The 23424-nt window shown below is 38.9% G+C and overlaps 1 protein-coding gene across 1 annotated transcript; it reads right to left on the bottom strand.

Annotated features, from left to right (window-relative positions):
* Positions 1-145: 145 nt before the first annotated feature.
* Positions 146-23424, bottom strand: SEPSECS (Sep (O-phosphoserine) tRNA:Sec (selenocysteine) tRNA synthase). Its single transcript, XM_065736136.1, has 11 exons — positions 23311-23424; positions 22414-22568; positions 20126-20244; positions 19879-20037; positions 18694-18847; positions 15202-15304; positions 12969-13098; positions 12728-12819; positions 3962-4055; positions 3209-3299; positions 146-1178 (listed from the first exon to the last, which is right to left on the bottom strand). The coding sequence occupies exons 1-11, from the start codon at positions 23422-23424 to the stop codon at positions 920-922; spliced, it is 1470 nt and encodes a 489-aa protein (XP_065592208.1). The 3' UTR covers positions 146-919.

Raw genomic sequence — 23424 nt, 5'->3', positions numbered from 1 at the left:
AGGCCACAGTGCCAAGGGCAGGAAGTGTTCAGGGTTCAGAAGTGGATGTCTAAAAAATTTTAAAAACAATGGACTAAAAATGCCAAAATACCCTCAGGTCTCACTGCAGCAGTCAGCCCACAAAGCATTCTGCCTTTTGAGTGGATCTCTGATCTGACTGCCCTATTCAGGAGCAACTATCAAAGAAGAGATGAAATGTATAAAGGGGACAATTCTCCACTCCTCAGCCTCATTTTCATCACTGTATTCCCTCAAAAATTCCTTTGGGTTTCTGAACTATGCAAATGACACTGACAAGATATTAGGTATTGTAAGCTCTTTGCCACTGAGGGCTGCTTTGTTTTAGGTGGTTCACGAGAGGTAAGAGTATCTAAAAAGACTGCTTCCAACTCTACAATTTCTTCATCCAGTTTAAACACTGTATTTACTTAGGGTTATCTCCAACATTTCTATGTAAATCTTCGGAAATAAAAGAAAAAATGGAAAGTAAGCTGAGTAAAAGGAAGACATTTTGAGAGCAGCAAAACATTTCTTGTTGGTTGTCGACCTAAGAAGAAATTCAATCACTGCTACAGAAAATGTTGTTAATCAACATGTGCATAAGTATTCTGTGATTTGATGAACACCAGCCCCAACAGTCAGCCACAGACTGACAGCTGAAGGATTTTATGAATGTAGAGCTTTACTTTGGCATATTAACTATGTTCATGTGGTGCAAAATGCTTGTGCCTGACTTTCCAGTAAGAGAGAATAGGAGAACATCACCTACTTCCTTTAAATCTAAATTTTTAACCCACATTTTTCTGGTGTTTTTGTTTTTTTTTTTAAGATCAGGACCAAACTTTCTGTACTGCAGATTCACAGTGCTAGCCAAATGCAGACCTGACACACTTCAAAAAAAGTGCATCTTCCTGTGTTACTACGTCTGTATCTTCTGGTCTTCAAGATGTTCTGTGCCTGTGTTAGAAGTACACATTTCATCCATGCTTTTTTCTTGTCCTTTTCTAGAAGCCTTCAAACACTTGTCCAGTCTTTTTAGGAAGATGTCTACATCTTGCTTTTTAATTCCAATTGCTGATGCAGCATTGAGGTAAGCACAGGAATAGTCGTTTGCATGTGACATAAAGCCTTTAAAAGTGTAGTTATTCACTGTTTGCACAGACCCACGGGGAACCACCCTGAAATGAACAAACAAAATTGTGATTCAGTTACAAGATGACTTAAATAATTTTTTGTGATGCACTATGATAAATATATTTACACAAATTCCTATGGAGTGTATATCTGCTAAAGAACCTCCTGCAGGAGGGCTCAGAGTGGGTGTTCTCCAAGTTAGTGCTCAAGTACTGCAATGAGTGACAGTAGTAGCAGATCCTCAATTAGATAAAGTCTGTGGGCATAGGTGAGCATTCATTCCCCCTCTTCAGCTAAATTTTTGTCTTCACTGTTGGCATTTATGAGCTCCCCAGCATGACATGAAAGACATCTGCAGCCAACTTTTCTATTCCGTAACAAGATCTCTCTTGATCTCTCCTCGACAGCCTGGTGACCCTGAGCTCTCTGTGGTCACCCTGCTGAGAGTGGGCTTAGGGCAGACATCTGCTCAGCATCGCGTTCTGCAGCCCAAATCGTCTGGGTTCAAGTGCTTCACAGGGCTCAGCCTCACAGGTAGCTGGAAGTACATGTGCACCACTTCCATGGCATTACATATTTTTCCAAATCAGTTCCCTAATCTTTACCACCTTCTGTCCTCCTGTTTCAGCCTACTTCCTCAATTCAGGATCCTGATTTTCTCACATGCATACCATGCTATTATAACTCCCTGACCTCTCATCCTATGATGGTAACCTTACACCCATTCCCTTCTCAAATGGATACTTTTCAGTGCTGCTTTTACCTCTTCCTCATACAAAGAAGCACTGCCTCCTACACTGTTTCTCAGCACTCTGGTACACATTCCTACCCGATAACCACAACCTTAAACCACCCATTTCCTTGGTAAAAGGAACAACTCACTTTGTGGCTACAGATACAGCTTACACAAGCAATTAACACCGATCAATTGATAAGAATTTGTTATCCCTGCAGTTCATATAAGAAGCTGTATTCAGACAAATACCACTACAACTGGCAGATCTTTTCTGTGCCAAAGTGCTCAAAGCTGAGGTTATGCAAAAATCTGTTTGTGAGCAATGCAGGGAGCTGCTATTGCTCCTGCTGCCATGCAATTCAAGGGTAATGACCGAAGTCAAATAGTGTACGTACCACAGAAGAATTACTTGTATATATAAGGAAAAAACTGAAACCTCTGAATCAGACAAAGAGTGAAGAGCCCTAACTTTTCAAATATGGAACCTCAGCCAACGATGACTGAAACTGCAGGACATGCCAAGGCTGGGAAAGGCGAATTATAAAGAGCATCTAACTACAGAACATATAGATTTACTGTCTTTTCTCTGCGCAGAAAGTGGAATAATCTAAGCTAATGAAGCATACCTTTCGATGTGGAAACAATCAGCACTGATACAGAAAATGACATCAGGTCTACAGCAGAAGCTAGTATGGCAGCAGTACTATTCATATTAAGGAATTCTGCCAAAACAAATTTTAAATCATTTTCTTCTAAAAGGTTTAAACCAAAATCATTAAAAATGATTTGGTTTATATTTCCACATACCATGTCTTAGTATCACTAAGAATAAATTCAGCCCAGACTGCCTCAAGTTGTAGAATTTTTCTTTTAAACATAGCTAGTTTCAGAAAGTGGGATTTTCTTCCAGATGACAAAAAGCTAAGCACAGTATTAAAAGCTTATTCCCCTGACATCCAGCACAACCACATTTGTCCTGCAAGAAACAAAACAAAGATCCTCCCTAAGCAGCTTACAACTTAACTGTAAGATCAGACAACAGCTGGAAACTAAATGAAACCAAAGGGTCCTAGGAAATAATCACACTAAATTAAATGGGGATAGATTATCTATTTAGTAAACCAAAGCTAACAGAGAAGGCCTCATTGCTAACTCAGGCAGGTAGAAAAGTTATTAGTAGATAATACTGAGGAAGAAAGGTGTAATACTTCTGGATTTGTAATTGCCAGACTGAAATCTGTAATCAAGAGTCAGTTGGTATGAAGTAAACATTGTATCATACATTTTATGAAATCCTAACGCAACTCCCCAGAATTTTCAAATTCATAACATTCTCACCTTGCTCCAGAAACTTGTCTTGTAAAAAGCATAGATCCAAGCTGGGTAACAGCAGCATCGTTATTTTCATCTAGATTCTTCAATGACATGGCTGAAGTAACAAAAGGTCAGATTAAAACTATGAAGCTTCTTTCTTTATTTCCAAAAAAGAAAAAGAAGGAAAAAAAAAGAATTGCAGGGGATAAGGTGTCTTCCAACAATAAAATCTATCCAAGAATTTGTGCTCAGACACAAAAGAAAAACATAAATATTGCATTTCATTGTTCCCAGTTTTCCACAAGCTGGCATGAATTACTTCCTTGGTTGGACTGTATGTAAGGCAGAGACCATGCACGGGGTGTAAGGTTACTTTGGTGTTCAACAGAATTTTCAGTTAGAACAAATATCCTGAGTAGGAATTCCATAATCTCTTTTACAGCAATATAAGATGAAGTGTAAAGTAATTATACCCTAATTTATTTTAAAACCTATTTATTTATAAAGTAATGTGCTAACATCTTCTGCCTGCCTTGGCTACAATAATTGATTATGTTGTACAGGAGCAATTTTGTAAAAAGGGCCTGAGTCACAACCCTACTACTCTGCTTTGATAGCAGGTTACGTTATTGGGTTCAATGGTTTCATCTAGGCTTTATAATAATTTAATGGAGTGCAGTGTGCAACGCCTAATGTATAGCAAATGTATACGTAAGTGCATTATGAATGCACAGCATATTAGAATTTCTTTTTAAAGATTAAAAACCCCACAGTTACCTAAGGATATGGGATTATGCGGTGTATCCAACAGCCTCTCATTGTGGTTATCTGCCAGCTTCTTCAACTCACTTGAAAGATAGGAAAACATTTCCTGGAAAAATAAAGGACACAATATTTTTGTTACTGGCTATCAGAGAAAATACTATCAACTTCACAAAACTATTAAGTTACTATTACATCCTTTATAAGTGCACCAAATAAGTTGAACTGACACTTCTCCAAAACCCATCTATAAAGGAACAGCTCCATTCCCTTAACCTTGCTCTTCCCCTCAGGATGGTGGACAGCTCTCTATCTGGTCTAATATATGTGCCTGGGAGGTCAGCCATTCTCTCTGTGGAACTGGAACCTAGAGGAGTAAAATCTTAAAGAGATTACCACTGTACAGCAGGTCCTCCCCTGTGTCAGTATCCTGCTGAAGGAGCTGACCTTTCCCCACTCCTGCAAGAGCTTCCTTCACTCCAGCCCCATGAACCAGAGAATGAGCCATCACAGATGGCCATGATATGGCAAACTGCTTCCTTCATTATTTTCTATCAGTATGTTCCAGACTAAAACGATCACTTCTTGTTACCACTTATTATACAATCACAGCTACCATTGGTTCATAGACCACTCTTTCTGTACAAGAAAGGCAGTATGTTTTTTTTTAAAGGAGAAGGCTATGACTACACGTGACTGTATTTTATTTCATACAACATACATTCTCCTGCCAGTCCTCTTCCCATCACCAACCTCTCCTGTATAAGCCTCCTAAAAAAAATTGAGGCAACTGAATTCTTGATACCTCCTAATTAGATTCCACTCTTATTGTGAAAGTGTTGTGAAACTGGGGTTCATACGTGTCCTGGCTAAGATGCAGCTCACACTCACATTAAAGCCTGCTTCTCTTCCTTCACCTCTGTTTCATTTCTGTGATAACCTATGATAGCTGCTCATAGTCCTCCTCAGTTCATTATCTTCCTCGTCACATATCAGCTCAAAACACAACACAGTAAGAATAAACACCATTCTCCTTATTGTACCCTTTGGCTGCTTTTCTGTCCTTTTTATGCTTAGTTTCTCATGAAAACTGGCATAAAGATGTAGACACCGGGTATTCTCTTTCAAAAAGTACTAAGCACCAGCCTTTCCTTCTTTCTGGTCAAAAAGACTGTGTTGCCCATCCGCTTCAATGCGACTGCCTGTTTCAGCATCCTCATCAATTTCTGGACTGACAAGTGATTTTTCATTCCTTAAATAGAGTTGTCTCTCCTGTTTGCAGACCAGTATCCTGTTCTGACCCTCACACTCTGACAGGCACAAATTATAGCTTGTGATCAACATTATGCTCTTGAGCAGAGCCTCCCACAGGTCTTACGAAACCAAATGAGTTCTGTAGTAGCTAAGTTAGAAGAATGTTACAGCTGCTTAAGCCACTGCAGAGAGCCCAGCCTCACTTCACGAGCAAACAAATGACCGCTGCTCCTGACCTGTGCTTCCTAATACCACGGGATGAATTCTGCCAGAGAGAAAAAGTTGGATGCTGCTGTATAAACAAATGAGGTTGTAGATTCATTATCAACAAGAGCATGCAGCTTTTCTACAACACTTAGAACAACAGCAACAAAAATATGGGAGGCATCTATGGTTAATTATCAGAACTTGAAAAGTGTGAAGAATCATTCGTATTTTCCAGGGGCATTCTGAAATCAAATGATTTAGTCGTTTCAATCCATCAGTTCATTTGCAGGTCAACTGTAGAAGCTGAAAAACATTTACTCAAATATTCAAACACATCTCCCTTCCTCCTATTCCATCACTGAATATAAACACATTACTCATGTGTTATTTGCTTTCCACAGTGAGCATCATTAATACATTTAGCCATTAGACCACTACTTTTTATAATGCATTTCATAAATTAATCTGTGCTCCCTCTGCTGGCTACTTACTTCCACAGTGAAGCAAAGTATTACAGCACTACACATTAACTCTGCTTACTACAGAGGAAGTATTGATGCAACTGGTTCTGAGAAAAACTTATCCTGGAACAGGAACAAATTCCCAAGTAATTCATCTGTGTATGTCATATCTAAGGAATTCTCTCCTGTATCTCTTATAGCAGGTATTTATTACTGAGAGGACTCTATGTTATTACAAGCAGTTACCCACTGTACACATGTATTAAATGAAACTATGTACCTAGGTTACTACGTCAGCCCTCACAAAGACAAGAATTTGGCAGAACCAGAGGGAATAAAAAGATGGGGAAAAGAAGAACTTACATTTTTACACTGTTATCTGTTTGACTGGAACTACCTGCACACAAATTCAAAAACTTATTTTTGTGAACTACAGCATTTTGCATTTTTCCACTGGAAGCCTTCTTGTTATTTTATAGATTGTGACAAAATAGATTAACGTCCTTTCCAAATAAATAAATAAATGCGAAATATTTTTGCGAGGTCAAATCTATAAGCAACCCCTTTTACAAAATTTTTCTGTTATGTGGACTATTTATAAGCACCCTAAGCAATTATATACAAACGAGGTCTTACAGAATTGAATTTCTGTGGCAGCCAATGAAGCTTTATCCTTTGGAGCTAACTATTATGCTGAAGTTGCACTGAACAACCTGAGCACTAAATGTCAATTATGTTTCATTAATTCTCCTTTCCCCTTAAAAACTTACCCCAAACCCAAAACTTTAGTCTCTTGGTGCTCCATACACACTGCCAACTCTTACACACTGCACCTGAGTCTGATTTGGTCTCATTAGGATACTTTGGTGCTGCTGCAAAAGTAGTTTTTCATGATGGAACTGTCGCTGCACCAATGGACAAGAGCAGCTACATCTGATGTATAACCTGATCAGACACTGGGCACAGCACTTCACACACACAAGAAGAGGTTGCTCTGCTGAGCACGGAGCCCCATTATTCCTGAAATGCAGCCAGAACCATGAGAGACACTGCATGTGTACATCTGGAACACTTACACGTAGCACACAGCCTCATGTATAGATTCTCTTGCATTGCTACAGCAATAATTTTGTTCTGAATTCATAACACAGTGGAAACAAAAAAAAATAAAGAAATTGATTACAAAATGCTAAATACTTTGTAACAACACCTGGGCTGCCCAGACAGGAAAACAGGAGGCTCAGAGGCCAGCCAACAAAAGAACATGAGCTAATGGCACCAGGGGACGTTCAGGCTGAACAGAAGAATTTCTGTACTGTGAGGGTGGTCAAACACTGGAACTTCCTAGAGAGGTGCTCAATGCCCTATGGCTTTCAGTGCTCACTTGGAAAATGCCCTCAATAACACGTAGTTGGATGATCTTTGAAGGTCCCTTCCAACTGAACTGTTCTAACTCTAACAGCAACAGCTTAGTAAATTTTGCCAACCCAATACGAAACCACTAATGCTGACAATCACTACTCTTTTTTTTTTCCCATTAAATCAACAAATATTCTCTTCAGCACTTGGAAGGCCTTGAGACCTGCCTCCTTGAGGGTCATACCTTTCTAACATGCTCTAAGTATGCCCACCATTTTGAAGCTTCCATTTATTATTTGGCATCTGTAAAGCTGTATATACAACACCAACTAACACAATGATTCAGGGGGGTGGGACTTGAAGATCTCTGAAGGTCCCTTCCAACCCCTACAGTTCTGTGAGTTTGTGATTACATTTAATTAAACTATGTTGCCTCCATCCAGACTACAATCTGACACAGCTCTACGTATCTCACATGATGAAAACCCTGCAAGACTTCCACAGGCTTGACAAACTACAGTGTAGCAAACTGTCAAAAAAAATCTTATTGCAAGAATATTTGGAATCTTACATTTTTAATATCCAGCTTTACATCTTTTCTCTTGCTCTTAAATTCAGTCAAAAGTAGAGTAGCAATATAAACTCAAATAATTTATTCCTATCAGAATAAACTACATTTTCATACATAAATAGTAAGACATGAAATGTAAAAACAGTGTTTTACCAACAAGGAAAAATCAAACAATTCCTTCCCACTCAGTGTGGTTTAAATATCTTAGACTTAGATTCACACTCTGTAAGGACATAAGAATGACTCTAGCTAATCACTCTGGAAAGCATACAGACGGCTGAATGCTGACATAAAAAGCTTCATCACACCTCATTTCAGAAGATCAGAATTATCTTGGTCGTTAGTTTGTCAGGAAAAGACTGCTGAAAGATGTTAATTGCTGAAAACAAAATGAAGCTATTACCTTTTCACTAATACCAACTAGTTAAACTGAGTTAACAGGCCAGTTACCTACGAACTGGAAAATAGTTAACAAGTATTAAACCTGTTATGGAATGTAGGCTCCCTGCTGTCTATCAGTTCTGACGTGATCGTCAACTGAAGTCTTCCACTTGTGATACTATGCAGTGCAGTCATTGCAATTACTACATATGTCCTGGACAAAGAAGCACATACACACAAACAGAGTTTTAAGACCTGGCAATATAGAATATGGGACAAAACATAACCAGCACTGAGGAAATCTAAGGAGTCAACTCAAAAGCTTAACTTTTATGTAACAATGAGTTCTTCAAAAGCAACAGTATTAACAAATTTGAGTATGAACCTGCTGCCATCATCCGCACTACAAGACCACCTAGAATCCTTCACTGAAATCAGAAAAACCACTTCTAAAAACATGACATACGCATATAAAAAATAATACTGAGAACCTAGTGCAAGTGAGAAAAATTATGGATGATAGTCTTTCAATCCTTTCCTTGTTATGCTATTGCATACAGCCACATTTATCAGACACTCAGACAGTGGGTGTGTGTTAATCCCTTGCTCTTCGGCCCTCAGATTCATTGCACTGTTCTACCCTCTCATATCAGAGCATACAACCTCATACTCTGTGAGTGCCATCCTGTCAGAAAATATCATTCCATGCACATGTTCCTCTGTCTCATATAATCTCCTTCCTATATTAAACAGCATCCCTGCACAGAAGAAAAAAGGGACAGGAGGGACACACAAGAGAAATTGTCACAGTACCAGTTAAACGGTCAACTCAGAAGGAGGTTTTAATCTGCTCACAAGGAGCTGAATCAGCAATGGCACCCAGCCAGTACAAAGCTGTGTCCTCTGCATCCCCTACCGCCTCTGCACCCTCTGGAATTGACTCAGCTTCCCTGACAGAGCTGCCCAAGCAATATGTGCCCGCCCAGGCCTGAGGCAGCAGGGCATGCCCAAGCTTTCTGTCAGGGCCTGGGACGCCTGTTGGAGGAGCACAGGGAAAACTGTTCAGCATGGGGAGAGAACTCTGGAAGGAGGTGGGGAGGCTGAGGAGACTCCTCCCGCCCTGAGTTGAGGGACTGTGTCCTGAGAAACAGTGAAGTCTCAGCCGACTCTTAACACATCCAGGATTTGCTCCTCCAGTTAGGTGCACAAAAGGCTATGAGGCCCAGTGAGATTCATCCCAGGGTACTGCAAGAACTTGATGATATTATCTTGAGACCTCTCAATTATTTTTCAATGGTTTTAGGAATCTGGAGAAACTGGATGCTGGCAAATATTGGTCCAATTTCAAGAAGGGCAAGAAAGAAGACCCTGGTAATTATAGGCCTGTCAGTCTTGCTTCAGTGCCTGGTAAGATTATGGAGAAGATCATAATGGGAGTTACTGAAACACATACAAATGACTGCAGTCATTGGTCACAGCCAACACAAGTTCAAAAGAGGAAAGTCCTTGTTAAGAAACAATTTCCTTTTATGACAAGGTTATCCATCTAGTTGACCAAGAAAAGCCAGCAGATGTGAATGTTTTGGATTTCAGCAAAAACTTCTATACTGACTTTCATAGCATTCTTCTGGACAAAACATCCAGCATGCAGCTAGACAAGCACACAGTATGATGAGTGAACAAGAGACTAATGGGTTGAACTCAAAGGTTTATAGTAGATTGGGTTACAGAAGGCTGGAGGCCAATTACTGCTGGGGTACCTCGGGGCTTCAATTGGGGCCTAGTTCTGTGTTTTTTATAAATTATCTGGGTGCAAGACTCAATTGCACACTAAGTTTGCAGACAGTACTGAATTAGGAGGAGCTGTTGATGTCCCCAAGGGTAGAAAAGTCTTCTGAGAGATCTTGACTGACGAGAGGCTTGGGCGATCACCAACCACACAAAATTTATCAACAGCACATGCTCAATACTGCAGCTGGGATGGGGTAAAATTCTGGATATACGTACTGACGGGGAAACAAGAGGGTGGAGAACAGCCCTGCAGTGCTGGGAGTTCTGGTTGACTGCAAACTGAATACATTTCAACAGTGTAACATGAGGCCCAGCACTGCCAGCTGGGTGAGGAGAGGGACTGTCCCACTCTGCTCTGTGCAGCTTCATGTCAAGCACTTGGTACAGGTTTGGGCACCATAATATAACAAAGAAGTGAAACTATTCAATAGGGTCCAAAGGAGGGAAAGAAGATGCGTGAAGAGCAGCTGAGATAATGCAGTTTGCTCAGCCTGAAGGAGACTGACAGGAGGCCTCATGACAGCCTACAGCTTCCTCACCAGGGGAGCACAGGGGCACATGCTGGTCTCTCTGATGACAGTGACAGGATCTGAGGAAACAGCATACAGCTGTGTCAGTGGAGGGCCAAGGTGGATGTTAGGAAAAAGTTATTTATCAGAGGGGTGGTGGGCATGGAACAGGCTCTTCATAACAAGTGGTGACACCTGCTGGAATTCAAGGAACATCTGGACAATGCTCTCAGACAAAGGGTTTGAATCTGAGGTGGCCCTGTACAGAGCCAGGAGTTGCACCCGATGATCCTTGTGGGTCCCTTCTAACTCAGGATATTCTATGACTAATTCTTTCCCTTGGTTGCGTGAGATTAATCTCTTTGTAGTCATAGAATGGCCTGGGTTGAAAAAGGACCTCAAAGATCATCTAGTTTTAACCCACATGCTGGGGGCAGGGTCGCCAACCACTAGAGCAGGCTGCCCAGAGCCACAGCCAGCCTTGCCTTGAGTGCCTCCAGGGATGGGGCATCCACAACCTCTCTGGGCAACCTGCTCCAGTGTGCCATCACCATTGTAATATTTCTGGTCTTTGTGGCTTGAGCTCAAATAGCCTGAAATAACACTAGTGAATAAGTATAAAAAGAGAAAAAAATACTGGAAGTTTTTTATAGCTGACTTTGTGCAAGTAGGTGTAACTGCACCAATATAGAAAGGAGTACTCAATGTCAACCTATAAATAGCTCCTGCTGAGAGCCTAATAGCTCTGCCTCTGCCTTCACAGAGCAAAGGCAATAAACTGTCATTATTACATTTTTACAATTCAGGAACAAACACATTTAAGCAAAAAAAAAAAAAAAAGGTTTCTATTTCTACAGCAAATCCAATAAAAGAAACATATTTATGCCATATATAATGCTATGTTTATAGAGTATACTCACACTTGAAATAAAACAGACCTGAAATTGTAAAAATGTAATGTTTTATTCACTTTAGAATCCTACTTTCAAGAAAATGACATAATTTAAAATATTATACAGTGATTCATTAAGACAATTTACTTACAAGTAACATTGTTTATAGAATGGCAAAATGAATATTGCTCATTACATATCTGCTGTAAGTGTAAGTCTAACATCAAAATCAGTTTTGCAGAAAACATGATAAATTCACTTGAAGTTCTTCTGCAGATGAGAGGAAGAGGGGAAAAATATAAAAACTTGCTTTAAATGAAGATAGAAACTCACATCTTGTGATAGTGCAATAGTTCTGAATAAAAAACTATATTACGCTAGTGGTAAAAGTGTGACTGCTTTCAGTGTCTCACACACCATGCTTTCACTTGGCTTGCACAGATCACACCATAGCCTTTGAAAGCCAACTGCTGTTTTCTCATATGCTGGCCATTCCTATGGGACCTGAATTCTAGTACAGAATTTCTGCATGCCAGTACAAGGAGCTAGAAACAAGTCATGGCATACAGCGCTATCATCCTGCTCAGATATCAGAAGCAGCTGCAAGCTGTCAGTGGGAGACAACTGCAACATACTTCCTAAATAAAATACTGCATCTAACAAATCACACGTGATTTAAAACGATTAACTTATAGTAGCTACAACATAAAAATAAGCCTTTTAGTATGTCCTTTGTTAGAACTGAAGATGACTCAAGATGTACAGGTTTCAATTTTAGAACACTTGAAAATTTGTGAAAACATACCTATATCCAAGAATACAAATGGAAGATGAAGAGAAGTAACCTAGCTCTTATCTAGCTGGATGCCTTAAATGACAGCCTTTTATCTTTCTGTGGCTTAGAAGAGTACCTGTAACATATCAGAAGCTGTCGCTTTCTTGAGAATATGGTACAGAGCATTTAACACTACCATAGCACAGAAGCATAATACAGCCAAATGAAGATGAGCAAAGACCCCCAGGGATAAGCACTGCCACCATCGTTACACAGCACAGCACTTCTCACACTGTACTGGACAAAATTCCTCTGCATCAGTCATACTCTTGAACAATACATATGAAAACTGTATGAGATAGTTAAAATGATGTAAAATCTCTCACTTGAAATACAACAAGGAGATCAAACTTATGCATGAACATCATTTGGCCAAGCAGTAATTGCCTTTTCAGATTAAGGGCTGTAAACTCCGAAGAAATTTAACGGCTTTCAAGACAGAAACAGGATTTACTACATGAAGCAGTTCTGCAACAAGACTTTAACAGCTGAAGAAAACGTGGCTTCCCAAAAAGCTTACCTTTCTCTCTTTCAGTAACTGTTTGTAGCCACTGGCACCTAGAGACAGAAGTGTAATGAGGACATCTAAAGAAGGAGATGCAGAAGCTCTTCCTGAAAAAGCAAAGTAAAAGAAAAGAAAAATACACAGATTAAGTTTTCATTAACAACAACAACAAAAACAATCAAAATTTATGTGAAAGAAAATTGATAATCAAGTGTTCTACACTTGTTTTGTATGGATGAAATCAATTGGTGCTTACCCGGATACATCTTGCTGATCTCCTGAATGAAGGACTCATTGAAGCCAGCAATGATAGCACCACCTACTGGAACCATAAAATTTTTGTCCAAGCTCTGAACAAAAGCATCTATTCTGCCTACTCGAGCACCCTTTATCAAAAGGAATAAAAAAATCCACAGCATGGATTAGTAAAAAACATAGGACAGCACCATAATTGCCCATAATCCAGCAATAAAACAAATGTAATTCCTAAAACTTTCCCAGATATATTCTTTGTGATCAAAAATTCTAAGTCGCAGTTACCTTTGCATAGCGTTGCTTACCATTTTTTTTTGCTGCCTGGTAAGATACTATCTTAAGCAATCTTAATTTGCTATGATTTAAAATACTGTTTTTAGTTCCTGCACGTCTTCTAAAGCGTAGCTCATTTGGAGCAACTATTAAAAATTTCTCTTGGAATCTAATGGAAATTCTACAGTTACCACTGCCCAGTTCAAAATGTTTCACAGATTCTGTCAGTAAAGGGCTACAGGTTAATGCTTCATCAGCAATTAAAAATATCTTTCTTGACATATACATATAATCTGCATCAAAACAAGCAGACTGTGACAGCATTCCTTCATATAGCGCTGCCTGCAAAATTAAGATCCAGATAACTTCCCCAAAGGACTCCTTCCTGGAAAACAAAACATTTTTGCCCTGAGATTGAGACAATGAGATATTCTTAAAGGAAAAACAAAAAGAAGGTAGATTCTGCTGTGCAACTTTAGTTTTAGTAATACAGTATCAATGAACTGTGCAATTAAGAAGCACACATCATAACAGAACCTGGAAAGTACATTCATTATCATACATATTAAAGGATATCCAAGTACTTACACATTATACATACATAAGTACTTATATTAAACCCAAGAAACAGAAGCAGAGCTAACATCCATGGCACAAAGAGTGAAAAAGGCCAGAAAAACTAAAACATAGCTGTTATTTCTGTGTTTAATACCTTAGTGCATGGGGGACAGGTATACACTAGATTTCATTAGGAATAGCTTCCTCATGGACAGTACATTTTCCATCAGAGAAAGTATTTTTTTGTAAATAAATGTGAAACAAATGAGAGCTCAAATGTATACAATCCCATAAGCAAAAAAGAGAAAACAAAACCCAAACCACCCACCAAGAAGCCAGGGAAAAACACAGACACAAAAACACAAACAGTTCCATGTGTGGTTTTGCAGTCAGAGAAAATCATCATTAGACATGACATTATATGCAGTAAAACTCAGCAATCCCACAGCCTTCTTCAAGTCAGAACTTCTCTACAGTTACACAAGTTAACCATCACAAATCAAACATACAGTGTTCTATTTCACATACCATTTCAGCTTCTGTCACATTATTTCAGTCTCTCAAGATCAACGTAGAAATGCTAACAAGATCAAGATGGTCTATGCTCATTTATAACCACGTCTTCTCAATCAGAAAAAAAAAATTTTATCAGCATATTTAAAATTTATAATAGTTCAGGATTCCCTGGATCCTGCTGAAATACACAGGCAACAGAGAGAAAAGAGAAACACTGAAAAAACATTGCATGCGTTTGCAATGAGCAAAAATGCAGGCAATGTATGTTTTGGGGCTGATCTTAGGTATTAAGCAATTTGCTTTGCAAAAACAGCAACAAGAAATTGAACTTGTTTTGAATACAACACTGAATTTAACAGTTTTCTCAGGTGTCCTCTGTGTCAACAATACTGACAAGTGACAACACTCACATCGCGTGGCTGTACCATCTTGTGCCTTCACTGTGCCCAGCAGTTTCATTTGGAAAATTTAAAACTTGAAAAAAAATTTGAAAATCAGTGCCTCATTCTGCTGCAGCCTTAATCCCTGTTCAAGAACAACCCATTATTTAATAATTAGAGGACCCTGTGTTAATAACTTCATGAAATATTTTAAGAAAGATTAATAAGGATATCTTTCCATTATAAAAGACACCTGAACATAAATGAAGCCTAAACACATTTAATTACACAAAAAGCACATAATAGAAACAACAAACATTTTAAGTATTATTCCCCTCTGCTCGATATTCTCAGAAAATAGTCCAACTATAGGATATGAATGGGATTAGTTTCAAAGCTGTGACACATGATAAAACTTGCTAGCATCATCTATGATTAGAGGTCTTCTCATGCTTGTTAAAAAGAAAACACATATATATAAATATATTTAAAATACACAGTTCCTACCTGCTGGATAAGGTGCATACATTTTGAAGACTGAACTCCATATGCATTGTTGACAATGTGGGGAATGTCATAATTAGCACAAATAATAGCCAATTCCTCCAGCCTGGGAGCATAAAATTGTAATTTAGAGAAATACTAATAACTGTAATCCATGTTATCAATCAGACCATTAAAAGACTGAAAGGTTTACAGGGTCAGAATGAGAAAATAAACTTTCTTGTTTAGTCATCTCTAGCAACAAAGGTTAAGAAGAAAATTAAATTAACTTTTATATGTATTACAAATTGGTGAACTGAGATTTTTCATGCTCCACTAAAACTCTTCTCCAGAACCCAGTATGCAGATCCCAAACCACTGTTTCGGATATTTTCCTACCTTAACCACAACTAACAGAATTACAGTTATTTATGCATTTTCCTTTTCTTCTAACACTCAGCATGAAAACAGTACAGTGGAAGTTTCATAATGTATTTGAAGAATTCAGAGCTTCATAAAAGAGAAAGTCTTCTGTTTTATTTTATTTTTCAAAGAACTGTTATTTCAGCCCTTTGGCTAAAATCTCACTTGCATATTTCAGCTAAATTAATCAACAGAAAAAAAATTCTTCAAAAGGGATGGATACCCTTAAAACAATACCATTAAATGGGCAGCCTTAAAGTGCCTGTATGTGCAGATCAAAACATTAAAACTTGATTCAACTAATTCCTCAGAAAAAAAGGAAATTTTCCATCTGCCTTTGGAAATTCCCGCAATTACAGTGAGGAAAGCTCAGATTATTTCTCAGTCAAACTAGGATTTAATTGAATGCAGAGGTCACTTCCTTTGAGGGACTTCAGCTTTTTAAGCACACACGCAGTCGCTACCCTTTTCCAAGTACCCCAAACACGCTCTTATTAACACCTTGATTTTTAACAAACTTGTGAATAGCTGTTAAAAAGAAAATCTATTTCAAAAATAAGGTAATACATAATATTGTAAAGTGATGATAAAGATTATTTTAAAAAAGCACCTGAAAAATCCAAGTCTTCAATGCGTTTCTACCCTATCTCCTTACATGCAGCCTCTCACTGTGATTTACTGACATCCATATAAAATGTGACAAGAGTAGGAAAACATTTCCCAAGAGGTGACATTCTTTTGTATTCTATTTCTATTATATTGCCTTGTGCTCTTTTGTAATGCAAAACTCAGCTACAAACCTCAGATTCAATTTTCTGAACCTCAATCTCTAGGAAAACAAAAACATTGCAGTATTATTCCTAAAGAAATAACAAGTATGTAAAGCACAAATCTGACAAGGTAACACTAATAAGTATCATGTATGTATTCATCTTTGACAGTAAAGATATTCAGCAAGAGCTGCATGTACATTAATTTTTCCTATTTAACAACATTCTGAATCCTGAATTAACAGGAAACATTACACAGGACAAATTTTTTGCCTTCTAATCTGCTGATCTTGTTCAGATTCATTCCTCACCTTCCAACAACACTCAGAGAAAATAGTTTCCAATCTTACAGGTGTTTTTTTTCTTCAAGTGGAGGTAAAGAATTTCACCTCAAATGATCAATCATCTTTCTCACATGCTGAGTCTTCCCAAAGCAATAAGCTAGCTTCTACTGATCCTGAAAACACTTCTCCTACAAATATGTCATTGAATAATCGTATCCATGCTACAGTGCAGGATGAGAGTTAACAGTTTGAAAAGAATATGTGATTCTGCATAGGAAGCAAACAATAAAGCACACCACTTGTTTCCTTCTAAAGCTTAAATTAAACCATAAAGAGCAGCTAGTCATATCAGAAAAACAAAGCACTGGAGAAAGTTTGGTTATTATTCAAGTTCCCAAAAGCCACAAATGGAGAAATATTCTGCAATTCATTCCAAGTCCTTTCTTTCTCTCCTGCCTGTGAAAGTTCTTAAAAAACAACTTTGGTCTTTCTTCTAATACTAATGAAAGTGACAAGCTAGAGAATTCTATGAAGTTCATTAATGAACTCACAAGTCACCTTTTTCCCTTAGTTCTCTCCTAAATACAGTACTTCTAGAGACAGCCTGAAGCAACAGGTATAAGACCATCAGAGAACTGATGTCTCCCTAATAAAGGGGATTTATACAGTAGTACATTATATCAACAAAGTCACGTAACACTTCAAAGAAGCTACAGGTATACAGACATAAACTTCTTACCCTAATCTTTCAACAATCCTAACTCACTTAAAATTTTAAAACATCACCATCACAACTAAACAAAGCCTTAACAATGTAAATTATTTAAAAGCAGACACATAAAAAATGGCATCCTCCAGAAATGCTGTATTTTCCTTCCTGTAGGAAGATGGATGTTATGGCCTTCAGTAGTTGACAGTATCCTTTAAATAGAAAATGTGTTCAAATTCTCTTATATCTGTGGTATATCATAACACAGTACCACTACCTAATATTTCATCTTAGTTGCAGAGGACAAAACAATTGCATGTCAAAAAGAGGAGGCAGATAAGGAAAAGATTCATTTACCAACGCTATAAAATAGACCATTCAATTTTGATAGTTTTGATTTAAGCTAGCCAATAAATCTGCAACTCAACTTCAAACAGCGTTCATAGTATTCTGACAGAATTATTAGCTTTTAACTTCCCTCTAGCAACTAGGCTAAACCTATGATAAATATTGTTTTCAAATATTTTAAGACTAATTTACGTGTAGAAATAATGTCTCCAACATTCTCTCATCTCATAATTGCAGTGTTCATCTCTGTTTCAGCAAGTGCTTGAAACAATGCACCTGTAGCAACTACAGAAGTTAGACATATGAACACATAATAGGAAGAAAGTGTGCAAGGTGGTTTAAATTTATTTTAACGATTTACCAGCTGGAAATTGTAAGCTGTAGCACTGAGCAATCAGGCAGCAAATGTAGACGTTCAAACCCAGATACATCACAGTAGAGCAAATCTTATGTTATACAGTGCTGCCCTACACGCTTTCAAGGGTTTCCCTCTATCAGTACATTTTTATTAATGCTACAGACATCAGTGCAATGCAGGAAAGAGCAACTCAAGCCATGATTTTAAATGTTGGTGATAGGTTATTTTTCTTAACAGTGAAAATTCGTCGCTAACTAGAGGAGAAGGGTAGAAATGAATACTGAAATCTGTCATTAGCTGTGGAACTGTATTTTCTGGACTATGTTTCTGTGAAATTCTACTCTTACCACTTCCATGAAATCACATGAGAAACCTCTGCCAAAGCAGCATTAATTTCAACCAAAGTGACCATTATTAACCTCATTCATATGAGAGAAGGAAGACCTCCTCTATTACTCTCATTTTCCTAATACACTTTCTTGGAACTGGAGCATTGTTTCACAACCTGCCGTTAAGCACAGGGACTGGAGCATCTTCACTAGCTGTTGGCAGTATCTGAGCATTCCAGACATGTAGGTATTTTCACTGACAACAAATAATGCACTTCTTATGAATACTACTTACCTATCAGGTACCCTTGGAGCAAAGCAAGATGTTGTAGAATGCACACAAAGAATATTTTCAGCACCAAGAGTCTTGACTTTAGCCTCCACTGCTTTAACATCTGTCCGGAGCTCATCGCCTTCTAATACATTCTCTATCACCACAGGCTCAAAACCTAACCAACAAAAACAAGATCCGGATGCGTGAACAAATCTCCAATTGTGAGGTTCTCATTTCTACCATAAATAATAAAAAAAAAAACCTATTTTTTCCGTTAACAGATTCTTTCGGATTTGGATTAGTAGTATAGACACGTTGGCAAAAAATTAGTTGTTTTAACCCAATGAGTCTTTTATGCCAAAATCCAAAATCACAGTGTGGCTTGGGTTGGAAGGGAACTCAAAGATCATCTAGTTCCAAACCCTCTACCGTGGGTAGGGTTGCCAACCACTAAATTAAAGGTCACTAGATAAAGCTGCCCAGGGCCCCATCCAATCTGGCCCTGAAAAGAAACATTTCCTAGGAACTAGACAAGAACCTATGCCATTACTTGCTCAGCTACGTGCAGGAGCTGGAAAATGATCCTATCCATTACCTGCCATTTCCTTGACCCGATGAGTCTGTCTGCAGGAGGGAACAGTTTCAGAAAAGGGATGGGCTTCTATCCTGAGTTTACTTACAGTCTGGTAGACAAGGAATTTCATTTGAGAAGAAAATAAAGTTTGCAATACGAAAAGCACCAAACTTATTTCCCGACTGAGCATCGACACACCAAGATTAAATACAAAAGGGGCAGCTAACACTTGCCATCATCCAAAACAAAGGGTCTCAATAGTCAGACAGCTTGTTTTACATAAATTTCAGAGGAGGATTTGAACCATGAACCTAAAACGTACATCACTCTCAGGAAAGCTTATTAGGCTCCTAACTGAAGAATGAACTTGAATTCCTCAGCATTGTCCTCTCTAAGAAACCACAATGCTGTATACATCTCCCTGCTTCAGCATTCTCCCACATTCTATAAGGCAACTGGAAAACTCATGTCTGATTTTGTGTTTGAAATCAGGTGTGTAGAAATAAAGCATCAACAACTACTACACGTTAGACCTTTTCTGGATATGACTCCAAGCATATGAATTCAGCATCACACGGAAAGATAAAGTTCTGTATCTGTTAGAAGAGCACACCATGTCATCCCCCTGTTACCTGCAGTTATCATCGATTTAAAGCAAGATTTCTGGTCTATACGTGGCCAAATAATGTATTTTGCCTTTGGTCTCTTGTGCCGCAATGTTAAAAAACACAGAGTTAGACTCATGCCAGTTGCCATAGGAACCACAAAGCAATTGGTCGCTGTCCGGACACCTGCACGTGAAAAAGTAAATCAGAAATTAACATGAAGAACACATGACATTTCACCACAAAAGAGAGAGATTTTTCAATGTACACCTACCAGCCTGCTTTATAATATCCAGAACTACTGAATTAGTAAGCTTGTTCAGAAGGCTAGACCCTGCAGCTTTAGGCTGGACTGCAGAAATATCTCCTGATCTTCCAATTCCATGGATCAACCTACATAAAAAAGGTTGAAAACACAGTTCAAGATTTTTCATGTCCCAAAGCAATAATTCTTGCTGTCTGGAAAGAATTTGATTTCATAAACAGCTGTGGAAAATATTGTATCCAATGCAGCATCCATCATGAGCGCCATTACAACAAACTGCATATATTATTATGAAATGGTAAGGATTTTTTGTTTTGAACTGTAGACTTGCAATATTCCATCTAGCAAATAAATTCAAGAAGACCCATTACAGCAACAGCTTGAGCATCAAGCAGGCTAACTTATAAGTCCACCGCAGCAACTTCTCAATGCTTGCTGAGCTAGCATTATAAATGCAGTTATGTCCAGACATGTAAATCCAAAGAAAACAAGAGTCAGCTGCCTACAGTGGAGCATAGCATAGGCACAGTGGTATTACAGAGATACTCCCCTGATAAACGTTTCACCTCCACAAGGCAAAATAAACTGAAAGACATTTAGGTGAACGTATCATATTGTTGATCTCTTTCTACTCCTTCACTTCACCTACCTCATTCTACTACTTAGTATTACATACCATGCAATGCCATCTCTCACTCATAAATAATGTTTAAAAACTATGTTTATAAACGCCAGATATTCTTTCAGGATCCATCTTTCAAGATGGATGGTTCCTGAGAATATCTATAAAATGCAAGCTTACAGAAATACTCTGAGTCATGCCTGAAAGGTAACAGCCATTAAAGTAAGCTGCTAACAATACACACCTATTTATGGCTTTAATTCTGTTTTTGTATTGTGAATAAAGTGGATGAGCACTGTTTTGCAGCTTACTTTTTTTTTCCCATTTCAAACTTGAAATCAACATTAGCTTGACTATCTGTTGAAACTTGCACCTAAGCCCCACTCCTTCAAAAATATTTTCTCCTTTAATTTCTGCTACTATTTTCCTAATAACTTTTTCACATTATGTTTTCTTTTCTGCACATACATACTTGTTTCTGAGGAGCTCTGCTCCCTACAGCTGGGCCTTAGAGTTAATTATAATGGAACTATTCCACAACCAACTCCTGCTATGCCACCTCTCCCACTCCCAAAGCTACCTGGTAAACTATTTTCGCCATCAGTGCATGGAGGAAAGCCTCTAAACCTTCCCTTGCTCTTGCTGAATCTCAGGTGAAGGTGAGATGCCAGGTGACAGAGCTGCCTGAGATCAACAGCAGCTAAATGACAGCCCAAGCTCACTCTGGCCAGAAGCTGGGCATGCCCTCTCCAGTAACACCAGCAATTACTTGGGCACTCTCCCCAGCGCAACTCTCTGCCTCCCACACCTCATGTATCTTGGACCAGGGAGCAGTATGGGGAACAGAAAGCCCAAAGTGATGTTAGTGGTTTTCTTCATTAATTTTTCATGGTAGTTAGGGCTTCTGAAAGCCATTAGGCCGAAGTAATTCAGTTTCCATATGGTAAAGATCACTAAAATTCTGGTCTCTAATATGCTTTTGTGCTAATATTTCAAGGAGAAGCATTCCAAGAAATTTCACTCTGTTCCATTTACGTTGGATGAAACAGCAAATCCACTCAGCACAGAGCACTGCAAAAAATAAAAAAAGTTTATCTTCATACTGACATTAATGCAGAGCCTCTAGAGTTATAGCTTCCAAAGTACCTGTCAAGCATAATGGCTGTGAGCTATTAATAGCTCCTTTTGTCTTCAAAATTCAGCTCACTTCATATAAAATACATTTCATATAGACTTTTTATGTGTGTATCAACTTTTCACATTATAAGCATAGTAATGAATACAAAAAATACAAATAGCTGCTCACTGGGGACATGGAATACTTTACAAATACAATATTTGGTAGTTTTGATGGATACATTGATAAAAAGCTGTACAGTATTAAAAAAGCAAGTAATAGATGGATTATTTTAAAACAGAAAGACTTCTCCTTGCATTCAGTTAATTTGGCATCTTAGGCTTCTACTTGTTTTACAGGACATACACCCAAAAACATACTTTTGTTACATTCAGCACTGCCCAATGAGTTATTAATGAAAATTTAACACAGAAAATCATGCTGCATCATACTGTTTTTCTCTATCTAGGTCTCAGATAACAATTCACAATTAAAATAAGCACTTTGGAGACATTAATAATAAAACAGAATAAACCAAGCAGCCAATAGAACTTGTACCTATAGTGCCTTCGGGCAACTAGCCCCGATGCCACTCTGCCTTCCCGCTCTCCCACACCACAGTTGCCCAGAAAGTTATTGCTGTCCATTATGGCAAGTTCATGAAGGAAGAGTTCGATGGTGCTCTCATCCCATCCATCTTCAGGGCACTTTCCCTTAATAATAAGAGAAAAATAGTTCTTAAACTTGGAAATCAAGAACAAGCACATAACTTGTTCTAATGACATCACGCTTAGATGTTGAAAAGCAGTTTCTCTCTGGCTGTGCTTTCTGTTTATTATGTAACGTTACAGACTCGTGTTCCAAAAAAAGTTAATGATTTTCAGATACAGCCAATGCAATGGCACTGGGGTGCCCTGATATTAGAAGTTGGAGCACTTCTCATTTCCAAGAGCTCTTTGAGCCACTGCAGTACACAGCCATTCATCACAGCCTATAACACTGCGGGTTATTCAATGTATTCTCAACACACAAGTGTAACACTACAGAAACTCCGTGGACAGAACTCTATGCAGAGAACTGGGACATCACAGAAACCAAAACAGTGATTATAAATAGGAAGGAAACGGTTTCAGCTGTAACACGTCTGAACACCTGCGTGTTTTCCTTTGCATTCTGACCCGGCTCGCCCGGCAGCTGCTGGCAGGAGCGGACTGTCAGCTGCAACACGAAGAGCTGTGCTCACCTCCGCCAAAGCACACCTTGAAGTGCAGCTGCTGTAAGCCCACACAGCACTGCTACTGCTACTCAGAGGGTCAGAGGTCGCTTAACTCGTGACAACAGAAGGAATCCGCCGGCGCCGCGGTGCGGCTCGGAGGGGCCGCTCCCGCACGCAGCAGCGGGCAGGGCCGGGCACAGCCCTCGGGGCGGCCGCCCGTTCCCCTGTGGGGCCATTACCTGCTCCAGCAGCGCCCGCAGGCGCAGCTCGTGCCCGCGGCGGCCCTGCGCCCCCTGGCGCACGTAGGCGGCGGTCACGAGCCGCTCGCTGGAACCGAAGTTCTCCGCGTTCAT

This window comes from Cyrtonyx montezumae, unplaced genomic scaffold (assembly GCF_038088225.1).
Source record: "Cyrtonyx montezumae isolate F1298 unplaced genomic scaffold, pur_monq_1.0 scaffold_2, whole genome shotgun sequence".
Lineage (NCBI taxonomy): Eukaryota > Metazoa > Chordata > Aves > Galliformes > Odontophoridae > Cyrtonyx > Cyrtonyx montezumae.
The sequence above is the reverse complement of the archived record's forward strand: the minus strand, read 5'-3'. Positions and strand labels throughout refer to the sequence as shown.

Coding starts and splice junctions, on each gene's coding strand:
- SEPSECS (XM_065736136.1), bottom strand. CDS start 23,424: ATGAACGCGGAGAACTTCGGTTCCAGCGAGCGGCTCGTGACCGCCGCC. Junction 4,056..12,727: donor AGTTACTGAAAGAGAGAAAG/GTAAGCTTTTTG, acceptor TTATTTTTCCAG/GAAATGTTTTCCTATCTTTC. Junction 1,179..3,208: donor AGACAAGTTTCTGGAGCAAG/GTGAGAATGTTA, acceptor TGTTCATTTCAG/GGTGGTTCCCCGTGGGTCTG.